Source organism: Megascapheus bottae, chromosome X (genome assembly GCF_031878675.1).
Source record: "Megascapheus bottae isolate mThoBot1 chromosome X, mThoBot2.hap1, whole genome shotgun sequence".
Taxonomy (NCBI): Eukaryota; Metazoa; Chordata; class Mammalia; order Rodentia; family Geomyidae; genus Megascapheus; species Megascapheus bottae.
The window spans coordinates 93,139,710-93,154,419 of NC_143547.1; the positions used below are offsets into that span (position 1 = coordinate 93,139,710).

The following is a 14,710-nucleotide window of genomic DNA, read 5'->3' on the forward strand; positions in this document are numbered from 1 at the left end:
AATACACACACAAAATACAAACAAGGCTTTTTAAAATACAAACTGCATCTTCTCTGATACATTTAAATATGAGTAAAAAATAAGTGTTGAAATTATATATTACTCCTATATGTACATGTAAATGTAAATCTAAACCTTTTTGACACACTGAGGCACTTATTAGCATGTTGGGTATATAGCAGGAATTTTCTGAGAGAGGAAGATTGTTAAGACAAAAATGATGGTTTTTCAAGCTTGGCATAGAAGGAAAGTCAGGCTATTATTTCAAAAACAGACACCTAACATTTGATCATCTAGTGGTAGTCTGCTTGTCTAGCATTCACTTAAGCCCTAGCATGTAGAAAGACCTGGGTTTGATTCCTTGGTACCACATACACAGAAAAATCCAGAAGTGGTTCTGTGGTTCAAGTGGTAGAGATCTAGCCTGGAGAAAGCTCAAGGACAGTGCCCAGGCCCTGAGTTCAAGCCCCAGGACTGACCAAAATGTAAATAAATAAAAATGAAAAATATTCTTTTACTGGGCGCAGTGGCTCACGCCTGTAATCCTAGCTACTCAGGAGGCTGATATCTGGGAATTAAGGTTCAAAGCCAGCCCAGGCACTAAAGTCCGAGGGACCCTTATTTTTATCTCAAAATAATCACCAAGAAAATGGGAAGTGGGGCTTGGCTCAAGGGGTAAGGCCAGTAGCCTTGAGCTGAAGAGCTCAGGGACAATGCCCAGGCCCAGGGGTAGGGTGGTAGCCTTGAGCTGAAGAGCTCAGGGACAGTGCCCACGTCCAGAGTTCAAGCCCCATGACCCCCCTCCCCAAATAAATTCTTTGTTTTGCCAGTCCTGGGGCTTGAACTCAGGGCCTGAGCACAATCCTTGAGCTTTCTTAAGGCTAGAGCTCTACCACTTGACCTTGTGGCTTTTTCCATATATGTGGTACCAAGGAATTGAACCCTGGTCTTCATGCATGCTAGGCAAGCACTCTTAACACTAGGCCTATGCCAAACTCCTGGCCCCCCAAATGAGAAACATTCTTAAAAAATAAAATTAAGTCATAATATTTTTATTGTAATATGTTACTTGGACCATGAAAGATAGTTATGTCCTTGTAGAAGGAAAGATAGTGTTGCCCTGAAATGGGCTGGAATAAGTGAAATAGAACTTTGATCATTTGTATCTGCATTGAGTGACCACCCACCTATGTCAACATTGGTTATTTATGTGCTGTGTTTTAAGAGCTATTAATCCCTTTGAAGACATGTACTAGCAAAATTTTTGACTTATATACATGTCATCTACACTTTATGCAGTGTTTGGAATAGTAAAGTATCATGCCAATTTGTATATATTACTCTGACTTCATTCTAAAGTCAAAGTACACAGAATGTAGATTTGAAATAGACATTTGTGAAATAATCAAAAGGTAAGAAAAACATGCAGTGAGCTAATTCAGATTGCACAAAGCTCTACTCAATTAGATTTCTTGCAAATAGTAGTATTAAAGTTCATCCTGTTTATTAGGCAATATTAGGCAGTATTTCCAGCCTGCTTGTTTATTAGACAATAAAGCTTACATTCCTAGAAGTTCCTATTTTATCTTGATTAATAAGTGTTTCTACACATAAAAATAACAAGTCATCTGTCAAAATCTATCCTAAAATAAGCCTTTTGGTATTTCTTTCTCCTTCTGGATGCCGTCTGGTTTTCAATATAAATCAATGGAGACTATAAGATGACATATGTATGTGTATGTATATTATACATGCACACCCTCATATTTCTTTTTCTATTTTCTTAAATTTTATTTTTAGGGTGATATACACAGGGGTTACAGTTACATTCATCAGGTAGTGGGTACATCTTGAACATTGTTACCCCTTCCCATGTTTTCTCCCTCTTTCCCTCCTTTTAACTCCTCCCAATCATCTTGTTTTTTCCTTACCTTCACTTTTTCAAATACACAAATAAACATATATACAATATACCAGGTACCAAAGTCAGATACAATAGCAACATGAGATAAACCATAAGGGTAAAAAAGAGAAAAGAAATAACTTTACATAGTACATTAAAAACAACAATCACAAAGATAAACCTCTTGTTTCCAAATGCTGGAGTTCATTTTGCTTAGTCTTATCCTATATTATGATTTGTACATAGCTTTGAAGCTATTGTGATCCTCTTCTAGGAGAATCCTAGACGTGTACTAATTGTTACAAATGAGGGAAACCATGGAGCCTATGTTTCTTTGGATCTGTATTATATCACTTAATATGATTTTTTCCAAGTCTTTTCCTGTTCTTTACAAATGAGGCTATGTCATTCTTTCTGATGGCAGCATAGAATTCCATACACCTTATATTTCTTATCCTTGCAGAACAGAAAAGACATTGTCTAAGCTAGGACACAAAAGCACCAAAGCACAAGATACTATTAGCTTAGTGTTGATTGATTTAATGTTCTTTTTGTTTACCATTTATATGTTTTTTTTTGTATCAGTAATGCAGTGATGTGGCAGTGTCATGTGTCTAACTGACCTTTTCACTTTCAACATGGCAACTACATGTTCACTGGTGACCCAGGATTATGTCATCATGTGATTTGTGGAGAAAGAATGAGTCATATGCTAGAACTGTGAAAGTGAGCTTGGTAATAAAAGAAATTGACATTGGTATGTGTTCCGAAAAAATCAGAATCTTCTTTTAGATGTGACTGGTAAGATCTCCTTGGCACCATGAACCATAAATCAGTTTTCCTGTCTTCAAAACCTTTAGATATCTCCATATTGAATTTGTTGTGATTTCTAGCATTTTTCTTTTGTGTGATACTAATAGCTATATTTTAATCATATACCTGGGCCTCAAAAATATCAAAGAGAGCCAGGCATGATGGCTACCCAAGGCATCCTAGCTACTCAAGAGGCTGAGATCTGAGGATTGTGGTTCAAAGCCATCCTGGGCACAGAAGTCTGTGAGACTCTGGAAGTGGTTCTGTGGCTCAAGGGATAGGGTGGTAATTTTGAGTTGAAGAGTTCAGGGACAACACTCAGGCCCAGAGTTCAAGCCCCACCACCAACAAAAAAAAATCAAGAGAGAGGATTCCACTTAGTTTATTTTAATATATAACTATTTGGAATCTATTGGTGTTTTGATCAGCATGAAAAGTGAGTGACAGTAAAATGCTTACGTTCAAATTTTTATTCTAAATAAAATAATAAAGCTATAAGAGCGAATTTTCAAAGGAAGAATTTTTTTTTCTTTTCTGAGATGATGTCTCCAAAGTGCTAACCCAGCCATGATTACTAGCACTGCAGGAAGTCCAGGCTGGCTAATCTTACAAATGCTGTTTTTCTGCCAAATGGTATTTAAGAGCCCACTGATAATTTGATTTCCTGGCATTTTTTACTGAAGGGAGATTCATGTGATTTCTCCACTCAGCTTATTTCTTTTTCTTAATTCATTCAGCTCTTAATAAGAAAACAAAACTTGGAGGGCATAATTTCAGTATAGCAAAGAGAAGACAAATGGCTCTTGTGAGATTAGTGAAAACAAGTGCCGGAGTGATTTTCCACATGCTGTCATGGCCACACGTCCTGTTCCTGTAGGCCTGAAGGCCACAGGCTGTAGAACAGCTGCTTGATGTAAACACTGTGTAATTGAGGACACGAGTGTGGATTCATTGTGTGTCCATTTACTTTCTAACTAGGTAATGTAAGGAAACATCCTGATGATGATCCGGATGATGTTCCGAAGCTTGCTCTGGTCTTCTTTAGTCTCTTGACAGTGATGCACCTGTGCCAAACAACTATCTTGCACAGGAATGTCACTTATTTGCTTCCTGTGTCAGCTCTCTGAGATGAGGGGTCTGTCTGGGTGGTGTCAGTGTGAGGCAGAAAGTAGTGTGTGTGTGTGTGTGTGTGTGTGTGTGTGTGTGTGTGTGTGTGTGTGTGTGTGTGTGTTCGTTCTGTGCCCCAGTTTCCCTTGTTTGAGGCTGGAGACTGACACAGGTCTGAGTGAGAGTTCACTAGCCTCAGCCCAGGCGGGTTCCCAGACACAGGGTGTGGTTTCCTTAGCTCATTCTCTGCTATTTGGTTGCCTATGGCAATAGGATCCAAACAACTTGGACATGTGGTTATATAAAAAAAAACAACTAGGAATGGAACCCAAAGCAGGGGTTTGGGGCCTTTCAGTTGGTGGAAGAGCTGCGGTGAGTCTCGGGCAACTGCTCAATTCTTTTCCTTCATTCTTTCACCCTAAATTATACTGCAAATGTTTGCTAGCCTGATAATCACGTGTATGGAGAGTTGGAGTTAAAATTGCCTCCCTTCTTGTGTTTCCTACACAAATTAAATAATTGCTATCTATTTACTTATGTAAATTTATTTTGGGGGAAGAAAAATTAGCATATGTGAAGCCTTGAGGGCTAATAGAAAACTCAGATTTTTTTGTACCTTAATAGCAGGATTCTTTAGAAAATGACTTTGCAAGGGGGTAGAAGTGCTCTGGATGTCACAGGCTATTGTCTGGGGGGGAGAGGTGGGCACAGCCAGGGAGATGGTAGGGAGGGAATAGAGATTAGGGAACAGTCAGTTTAACCCTTTGTAAAATTTATTTCTTCCTAATTATACTTTAAACTGGAGATGAATGAAATAATGAAGTCCTAAATGTTAGAACTTCATTCAATATATCTTTACTTGGTTGACCTGAGATTGATCCTAGTGTGTCACAAATCAGGGAACATTGTGACAAATAATTCATACTTGCAAAGCTACTCAGTGTCAGCTGAGAATGCTATTCTGTCTGATAAATTTCTTTGTGGCCCTATGGTTCACGTCTCAGAAATCACTGAACTATATGGGACAAAAGTCCCGGGATCTATTTGGGGGCCAAAACTAGTACTCCCTACTTCCAAAACATTTTAAGCATGGATTTATTGTGGGCCAAGTGTGGTATGATTGCCTCCCTGCCCCCCCCCCCCGTGTGTGTGTGTGTGTGTGTGTGTGTGTGTGTGTGTGTGTGTGTGTGTGTGTGTGTGCGCGCGCGCGCGTGGCTCTTATGCTTGCTAGGCAGATGCTTTATTACTTGAACCGTGCTTCCAGTCTTTTGTGCTTTAAAAAAATAGGGTCTTGCTTTTTGCCTTGGCTGGCCTGGACCAACAGTTTTTAAATTTATCTTTGTTTCTGTTTCTAAGATGATCAGTGCACATAACTACCCCAAGTTCTATTTGGTTGAGATAAAGTTTCACATACTTTTTGCCTAGGCTGGCACTGAACGGGTGATACTCCTCCTAATTTCAGCTTGCTCAGTAGCTAGGATTGCAAGCATGAGCCAGCCACCTGTTAAGTTTATGTTCCAATGCATTGAATTAAACAATAGGAGACAATGAAGCCTCTAGGGAATACATTCCCCTGAAAATTGACAATGGAGAGGTAAAGCTTGCTGGATGTGCTGTGACATTTAAAAGCAGCCCTTAGAGCAGAGGTCTCAGCTCATGCTTTTAACACTAGCCAGTGGGTTACCTCATAGGCCAATGCTGTGTGTGCATAGGGTACCAGCTGCTTCATGCTCTGTCTTCGTGTAAAACAATTTCCTCTTGCTCATTCCATCCACCCTTCACTCTTTGAATTACTCTTCTCAGTGACTGAATCTTACCAGCTGTGATCCACTTGTCCCCTACAGTGTCCTTTGTGAGTCAGTGCAGTTGTCCATCCAGGCAAGAATTTCTGCCATCTCCCCAAGGAGACACTGGCCCTGGGCCTCTGGCACTTGGACAGCTGGACTCAAGAGTACTTTCTTCCTGGGAGCTCTAGTGAAATATCAGTTGCTTTGGTATCCAGCAGCTAGCCAGGCTCCAGGGGATATCTGGACTGTGAGCCACAGATCTCAGACATTCAGAAGAGTTTTCCTGGCCAAGTGCAGCAGGACCAGGTTCCTCCCAGATCCTCAGCAACAGAGAATCCTTGCATTTCCAGTGGTCATTTGGTCAACTCGCTTGTCTCTGCAGGTCCCTCCAGGTATAAGGTGGGCACCATGGCTGAGAAGTTTGACTGCCACTACTGCAGGGATCCCTTGCAGGGAAAGAAGTATGTGGAGAAGGATGGCCATCACTGCTGCCTGAAGTGCTTTGACAAGTTTTGTGCCAACACCTGTGTGGAATGCCGCAAGCCTATCAGTGCAGACTCCAAGGTAAGTAACTTACCGTACCATCTTGTCTATGTGGTCACTGGTCCGGCTGGGCTTCAGTTGATGCCCAGAGACAGGCCCTCTGCATCCTAAGGAGGGTGCTTCTTGTATTCCTAGCACTTAAATATGGGTCTTGGACTAGTTGGGCACCTTACTGGCTCTTGATTATAAGGGTGGAATATCTCTTATTTGGCATGTTTAGCAGCAGAAGTGTTGAAGACTCTGAATTTGGACTTTATGGAGAAAGTAAACCCAGGGTGAATGAAACCCAGGGTGTTTCACATGCAAGGCAAGCATCTAACACTTGAACCCCACCCTACCATTTTATTTTTTATTCACATTTATTCATTTATTTATTTTGGTTTTTGAGATGTGAGGTTTTACCAGCATTGCCCAGGCCAGCCTCAAACTCATAATTCTCTTACCTCTATCTCCCAAGTAGCAGGAATTAAAAACAAGCACCACCACACTTACCTCGGTCATGGGAACCTAAGTTTTGCCTATCCTTAAATACATATGCTAGGGTGATTTTTCTACAATATTTTAAAGGATTGTGCGCATGAAACAAAGTTTGTTATTCACAGCTGGAAGAGTCTTTGTTTTCCTTGAGGAAATTCAATAAGCTTAACTATTATTATTCTGGATTTGACTGACCTAGCATGGAAGACAGGTGTGGAATTTTCCACATGTGACTTAATTTTGGCCCTCAAGAAAGTTTCAGATTTTGGATCATTTTGGATTGCAGATTTGGAGATTAAGGTTGCTCAACCTGTACTCTTAAATATTTGAGGAATTGGGCTTTTCATCTACCTTCAGTATCCTTCTTATGAGTCCTAAGAACCCTTACCTGAGGACACCCTCACACATAGAAGGCTGTTTGTGTGGAAAGTCATTGACTCTGAGGCTTTCATGGGAGAGCTCCAGCACCTATCTTGGAGTCCCTCACAGCAATTGTCCCTGCTCTGCTTGTTTTCCAGGAAGTGCACTACAAGAATCGCTTCTGGCATGACACTTGCTTCCGCTGTGCCAAGTGCTTTCACCCCTTGGCCAGTGAGACCTTTGTGGCCAAGGACAACAAGATTCTGTGCAACAAGTGTGCCACTCGTGGGGAGGAAAATCCAAGGTGCAAAGGATGCTTTAAGGCCCTTGTGGCAGGTAATTTCCCCCCTTCTGCCCTGAGCTGTCAGGGAAGAGGCCCCAAGGGCAGACGTGATGTGGGCTTGATTGTTGTGATGGGGTTAATGTTGCTGTGAGATGCTTTGAGGTTTTAGCATATATATGTACACATATACATACATGTATATATGCGTACACATATATGCTCGCACACACGCACACACTTGGAGACTAAGGAACGCTGGGCAAGAACAGCCTGTGCAAGAGAATGAACTGAAAAGTATGTAGCACTCTCTCATTGGGGTGTAGTAAGTGATCGAAGCATGCTTCCTCTTCAGGGTGTATATATATATATGTATATATATATATATATTCCTTTTGAATTTCTTGAAGTCTACACAGGGGATAAAGGTGGGGGAATGGGGATCAGGCATCTCATCCTAAAATAATACTTCTGGGGTCCCTACCTACACTAGAACCCTGGGTTCGCATGAGCTCGAGTAGTGCACGAAGAGTTGAGTTGGGGGGCATGATGCCAGTAACTGCAGGGCCTGCACCCCTCACTTCTGTTCTTGAGTGGATGCAGCCCCCTGCAGGGCCTGTCAGTGGGGCTACACACTCACTTCCCTCTGCAGGAGACCAGAACGTGGAGTACAAGGGCCTCGTCTGGCACAAAGACTGCTTCACCTGCAGCAACTGCAAGCAAGTCATCGGGACTGGAAGCTTCTTCCCAAAAGGGGAGGACTTCTACTGCGTGACTTGCCATGAGACCAAGTTTGCCAAGCACTGCGTGAAGTGCAACAAGGTATGTGCTCAAGGCAGTTGTGCATTCACTGTTATCTCTAGGAGTGTTTCACAGTTTGCAGAGCACTTGCACACACACTATCCCATTCCATCCTCACGACAGCCCTGTGACGTAGGAATTATTGTGCCTGTTTTACAGATGTGGAGACTGAGATTAGAAAGCTGTGCCCAGACTAATTCACACCGTCAGTGTGTCTGTGTAGTCTGGTGTCACAGATGGCTGGCACTATGCTCTGAGCTGGGTAGCCCAGTTCTGGAGGTCTGCCTTCGCCATTTAATTGCTGTATAACCTTCCAAAGGGCTTGCTTTCTCCAACCCTTGGTTTCCTTCATCTGTAAATGGGGGATAATAATAGCACCTGCCTCCCATGGTTGTTGTGGAGATCAAATGAGATCTTTTATACCAGAGCGCCCAGCACAGTGCCTGGCACATGGTAGGCACTCAAAAAGAATGGTTGTTGAATCTGAATCCAGTGCTACACTCCCTGGTCTAGGCCATCACATCTGGAGGAATCACTTACCAGGATCAGCCCTGGCATGCCGATTGCTTTGTGTGTGTTACCTGCTCTAAGAAGCTGGCTGGGCAGCGTTTCACCGCTGTGGAGGACCAGTATTACTGCGTGGATTGCTACAAGAACTTTGTGGCCAAGAAGTGTGCTGGATGCAAGAACCCCATCACTGGTAGGCTAAAGAGTCCTTGCTAAGTCTGCCAGGCTAGGTTTTGCGCATGGTAACCATCTCATTTTCCTAAGTCGTCGGTTTCATCCACAAAGATCCCTAAGGATTGTCCTCAGGCCCTTGCCATTGTAGTTGCAAAGGCCGCTTCCCAATAGTCTTGGATTCTCCCCCAGGTCAGGTTAGCCTTTGCAATGCAGAACACTTCCTGACTACTGCTGACCAACTAACAATTGCAATTCACAAGCCTGAGACCCACTGCCTTGGGCCATAGGCAGGCACTGCGCCAGGGGGATTCTGGGGCAGAGGGAGGGGCTGGGGCACAGTCAATGGGGGGAGAGGGGTGGGGGGAGAGTATGCATTGAGGGACAAGGGAGGGCCAAATGGGAGGGGGTGGGCTTGGGACACTGTGAAGGCATAACCTGGCTTTACAATACCCCATAGCTGAGGTTAGTTCAGAGGTGCCTGCTTTTAGGGCTTTTTTTTTCGTTTGTTTATTTTTAATTTTTTTTGCGATCAGAAGCAAAGCTAAACACTTCATTCCTCATCTTGCGGCCGCGATCCACGTGCCCTGGGCCCTTTCCCCTTCCTGCAATTTTCCCATCTCCCCGGAGAGCCTTGAAATGTACATTTGAGAAGACTTTTGCCATCCTCAGGGAAAAGGACTGTGTCAAGAGTGAGCCACCCAGTCTCTAAAGCTAGGAAGCCCCCAGTGTGCCACGGGAAACGCTTGCCTCTCACCCTGTTTCCCAGCGCCAACCTCCGGGGCAGGCATCCGGGTGGAGAGAGGACTTGTCCCTCATGGGTGGTGGTTCTTTATAGAAAAAATCGAAGCTTAGCCGCTCCTCGAGGCCCGGTAAGTGCACACCCCACAAATGGCCCAAGTTTGCCTCCTGGTGGCCACTTTGATGCCATGGCCTTGACCTAAATCAAAGAAACTGGTTATGCTGGGAGGTCCGTGCGCGTCACAGGGCAATAGATAGCAATGGTGGTGTGGGAGTATGGGAAAGCCCATGGCTGAGTTCTGGCATCTTCTCACGTCCTTGAGGGTCATAACAGGGTTGCATTGGCATGGGGGACAGTGGCGACGTTGGGGACAGATGCACGATGGAATGGAGGGGGGGGAGGTTGGGATGCAGGGCAAATCCTTGCTCTATGTGCTTGTTGCCTTTGTGAATTCACAAGTCGTCATTTTACTTCTGAATCATGGCTTCCTGATCTGTATTCATTCAGCTGTCTTTCTTGTTTTCTTTTGTGTGTGTTTTTTTTTAACTACAGGGTTTGGTAAAGGCTCCAGTGTGGTGGCCTATGAAGGACAATCCTGGCACGACTACTGCTTCCACTGCAAAAAATGCTCCGTGAATCTGGCCAACAAGCGCTTTGTTTTTCATGGGGAGCAGGTGTATTGCCCCGACTGTGCCAAAAAGCTGTAAAGTAATGGGGGCTTCTGTCTTGTGAAACGGAATTTCACTCATTTTTTTTTGTGCCCTTGTTCTTTTCTCCGCCCCTCGCCACTGATGGGGGAAGAGTGGTTTTGCATCCTTTAAAGTTGTTCCTTCTGTCGTTCCTTTCTATTGTTTTGCAGTGTTGCTCAAATAAGGACATACAGTGATTGTATTAGGATTAGGATTTAGTAACAAGCATCCTTGCAGCAAAGTTATTTTCTCTATCGCTGCAATGAGAAAACAAAAACTTAGACTGACTCTTCTGCATGTTTCTCATAGAGCAGAAAAGTGTTAACCATTTAGCCACTTTGTGATGTAAGCAAGAAGCATAAGCGATACAGCTTCCACTGAGCTGCCTTTCCAGGCTCAGCTGGGACCTGCCATGGAGTCAGTTACATGGCATGCAGGAGTTGCAGTGGCTGCTGCAGCTCACCACTCATGCTCGTTGGTGAGCAGAAAAAGAACTTGCTGGAATGCATGGTTTTACTTCTTCCTCAAAACTGACCCTCCTCCTGTTCTTTTGTGATTTCACCTAACATTTGAACTTAGATGTAAGTTTTTTCCCCTACTAACGTTGGATTCCCCCCTGTGGCATGTTTGCTGAGTGTTCCCATTTTAAAGTATGGAACATCTAGGTGACTGGGAAAGTGTATGCCTATCTGAGGAAAATGAACCTGTTTCACAGCAACATTGTCATGGTGGAAGCTTGACAAAACTAACTCTTCAGTCCTTTCTATTTTTTTAATGGCATTTTAATGGTAAAATAGTTTATGGGTTTGGAAACTTGCATGACCTTGAGCCCCCTCCAATGTTGCTGCAGTTTGGAGATTCATCCTATAGAAGTGAGTAACCTTAAAACTCTCGAGGGGTAGCTAAGCAGGTGCCAGGCTGTCTCAACGTGAATATGACATTTTAAATCCGTGTCAAGTGAAATCTTTTGTAAAGTAAAAGTTGTCTGCTCTTTGTCCATGTGTTCAAGAGGACTACAAAATCCCTTGTCTTGTGATTCCTAGGACTTTTCCTCAAGAGTTTAGCTATCTCTGGGGAAATGGGGCAGCCACTGGCCTCACAGACAGACCCAGCTTTTCACATTTTGCTTCCCTAAAATGCAAGATCACCTACTCACTGTATTCTCCATTATATTACATATATAGTGAGTCAATATCAAAAGTAAACATGTGATGACAATACATATTTGCATTCTTGTAGAAGTGATTGTAGACAACGATGCCTCATTTCTGCATTTTGTCATTAGCTGTTATCATCTGATGTTTCAATGTATCCTTACAGAAATAAAGCAGCATAGAAAGAACTTGTCTCCTGTCTTTTCATTCTGCTCCGAGGAAGCATCCCAAGATGCTACAAGTATAGAACCTGTAGGAACATTTTCCAAGTTCCAGAGATACTCAGTTCAGTGCAATCATTTAGAACATATGAATTATTAGACCTGTAAATACCACTCTGACCCTGGAGAGTTTTGTTCAGATTTGCATATCACTTAAAAATGATAGATTGGTGCCGGTGGCTTATGTCTGTAATTGTAGCAATTCAGGAGGCTGAGAACTGAGGACTGTGGTCAAAACCATCCTGGGTAGGAAACTCCATAAGACTCTTATCTCCAATAAACTACTCAAAAAAGTTGGACGTGGATTAAGTGGAAAAGTGCTCTCCTAGAGCAGAAAGAAGCTAAGGGACAGCACCCATGCCCAGAGTTCAAGCTGGAGCACATGAACCTAAGAAAGTAGTTAAAAATTTGAAACAATATATAGTGACTCCAGAGCCTTGGTTCTAATCCACCACACAGGGAAGCTGGCCTGGCATGCAGGCCTTCAGTGAATGACACCTCAAGATCAGCAATTCCTTCATGGAAGGCTCATGTGTTCAGGTCACTCACCCACACAATTATATCAAGATGGCAGAGGCACTCCAGGAAGCAGGGAAACAGTGCCTTCACTTTCTCCCCTGGAAGGTCCAACAGACCCTCAAGGCACCTCATCTAAGTACATTGCAGTTAAAGGTGGCATTGGAGGGAGGTGGTAAGCTCTGATTAGGGCAGTACCCAACAGGAGAACACTAAGCACTTGGGTGCTAGCATTTGCCATCTGCGAGGGAAACTGAACCTGTCAGATCATAAGCTGTGTGTGTGTGTGTGTGTGTGTGTGTGTGTGTGTGTGTGTGCGCACGCGCACGCGCACATGCATGCTAGGGATCAAGTCCAAAGTCTCACATGGCCCTGAACATTTCTAAGAAATGTGGAATACCTTGTGTGTTTTTCTCTAGAGGTTTTAGCTGTTAATATAATGTACTTAAATTTACATTTTATTGTGAGTGATATAGAGAAGTTACATACATAAGGTAGTGAGTACATTTCTTGTCAAACATTGTTACCCTTGCCACATTTTTCTCCCACTTTCCCTTTCTACCAATCCCCTCCCCCGATTTGTAAAGTTCATTTTCAACATGTTTTGTGAATATCACTGCTGCATTGGTTCAGTCTTTGTCCTTTGTCTCACAATTCTGTTGTTCCCTATCCCTTCCCTAGTTCAAATAAACATATAGAATACACCAGAAATCAAAATCAGATACAGTGACAATAGGAGATTAACCATAGGGGGGGAAAATCTAAAGAAAAGAAAAATAACTTTATGTAGTACATTAAAAACAAGCACAAAGAAAAATCTTAAAATTTTTATTGACAAGGTGATGTACAAAGTTACAGATACATATAAAACGTGATGTACATTTTTGTCCAACATTGTTATCCCCCTCATGTTTTTCTCCCATTTACTCTCCCCCTTAATACCCTCTCTCAAGCTGTAAAGTTCATTTCCAACATATTGTGAGTATTATTGTATATATATAATGTATATATATATTCATGAGTATATGATCATATATATGAGTATAATAACATATATATATGAGTATAGCGATAATCACACTTTGTCCTTTGTCTCATCATTTTGTTTTCTTTCCCTTCCCTAGTTCAAATAAAGATATATACAATGCACCAGCTACCAAAATCAGATACAGTGACAACAGGGGATAAACCATAGGGGGGAAAAAACTAAAGAAAAAAATAATTACATATAGTACACTAAAAACAAACATCAAGGCTGGGAGTTTGGCCCAGTGGTAAAGTGCTTGCCTAGCAAGCGCAAAGGCCCAGGTTTGATTCCTCAGTACCACATACATAGAAAAAAGCTGGAAGTGGTGCTGTGGCTCAAGTGGTAAAGCTGTAGCCTTGAGAAAAGTCCAAGGACAATGCTCAGGCCCTGAGTTCAAGCCCAAGGAATGGCAAAAAAAGAAAAAAGAAAAAAAACAAGCACCAAGAAACACTTTTTAAAAAATATTATGGTTGGGCCCTGGGTTTGGCCTAGTGGTAGAGTACTTGTCTAGCATGTAGAAAGACCTGGGTTTGATTCCTTGGTAACACATACATAGAAAAATCCAGAAGTGATGCTATGGCTCAAGTGGTAGAGCTCTAGCCTTGAGGAAAGTGCTCAGGCCCTGAGTTAAAGTCCCAGGATTGGCAAAAAAAATTTATTGTCAGGGTTATGTACAGAGGGGTTACAGTTACATATATAATATAGTGAGTACATTTCTTGTGGAACAGTTACCACTTCTCATGTTTTTCTCCCACTTTCCTTCCCCTTCAATACCCTCCAAAGCTGTAAAGTTCATTTTCATATTTTCTTGTATCATCTGTCATCTATCTATCTATCTATCTATCTATCTATCTATCTATCTATCTAATCTATCTACTCATCTACTTGTATATGAGTATAATGATACTCTTTGTCCTTTGTCTCACCATTTTCTTGTGCCCCTTCCCTTGCCTACTTCAAATAAACATATATATATATATATATATATATATATATATATATATATATATATACAGGTACCAAAGTCAGATAGAAATACAAAAGGTATGAAAGAAATAATTTCACATAATACTTTAGAAACAACCGCCATAAATAAAAATCTCATTTCCATATCTTGGAGTTCATTTCACTTAGCACCATCTTATATATGTACATACTTATTGAACTATTGTGATCGTCTGCTAGCAAAATCCTAGACATATACTAATATACATAAGGGAAACCATGGAGTCTATATTTCTTTGGCTTTGGCTTACTTCAGTTAATATGATTTTTTCCATGTCTTTCCATTTCCTTACGGATGGGGCAATGGCCATCCTTTTTTGATGGAGGCATAGAATTCCATTGTAGTATGTGGTATATATACCATATATATTTACTATAGGGGCATCTAGGTTAGTTCCATGTCTTAGCTATGATAAATAGTGCTGCAATAAACATGGTTGTGGTGGTAGTTTTAGTATAGCTTTGTTTGTGGACATTTGGGTAAATAGCTAAAGGTGGGGTAACAGCTAAAATATTTAAGTTAATGCAGAGCATATACCCAGGTTTCGAGGGACCCATCATGCTAGCCTCAATACAATATAACTTGGCCAGAACCTAAGGGACCTAA

At 42.1% G+C, this 14,710-nt stretch overlaps 1 protein-coding gene across 7 annotated transcripts in view; it reads left to right on the top strand.

The window, feature by feature from the left end:
* Fhl1 (four and a half LIM domains 1) overlaps positions 1–11,522 on the top strand; it is a 61,377-nt gene extending 49,855 nt beyond the window's left edge. For 3 of the 7 annotated variants that reach the window (XM_090326837.1, XM_090326833.1, XM_090326834.1), the window contains 5 exons: positions 5,993–6,174; positions 7,149–7,326; positions 7,923–8,092; positions 8,585–8,771; positions 9,422–9,859. In XM_090326837.1, coding sequence (XP_090182963.1) covers positions 6,019–6,174; positions 7,149–7,326; positions 7,923–8,092; positions 8,585–8,771; positions 9,422–9,693 — 963 coding nt within the window. In that variant the 5' untranslated portion in view covers positions 5,993–6,018 and the 3' untranslated portion in view covers positions 9,694–9,859. Of the gene's footprint in view, positions 1–4,111; positions 4,196–5,992; positions 6,175–7,148; positions 7,327–7,922; positions 8,093–8,584; positions 8,772–9,421; positions 9,860–10,043 lie in introns of those variants that run through there. The other 4 variants (XM_090326839.1, XM_090326835.1, XM_090326836.1 and 1 more) reach the window with 4 other exon arrangements.
* Positions 11,523–14,710: the final 3,188 nt, after the last annotated feature.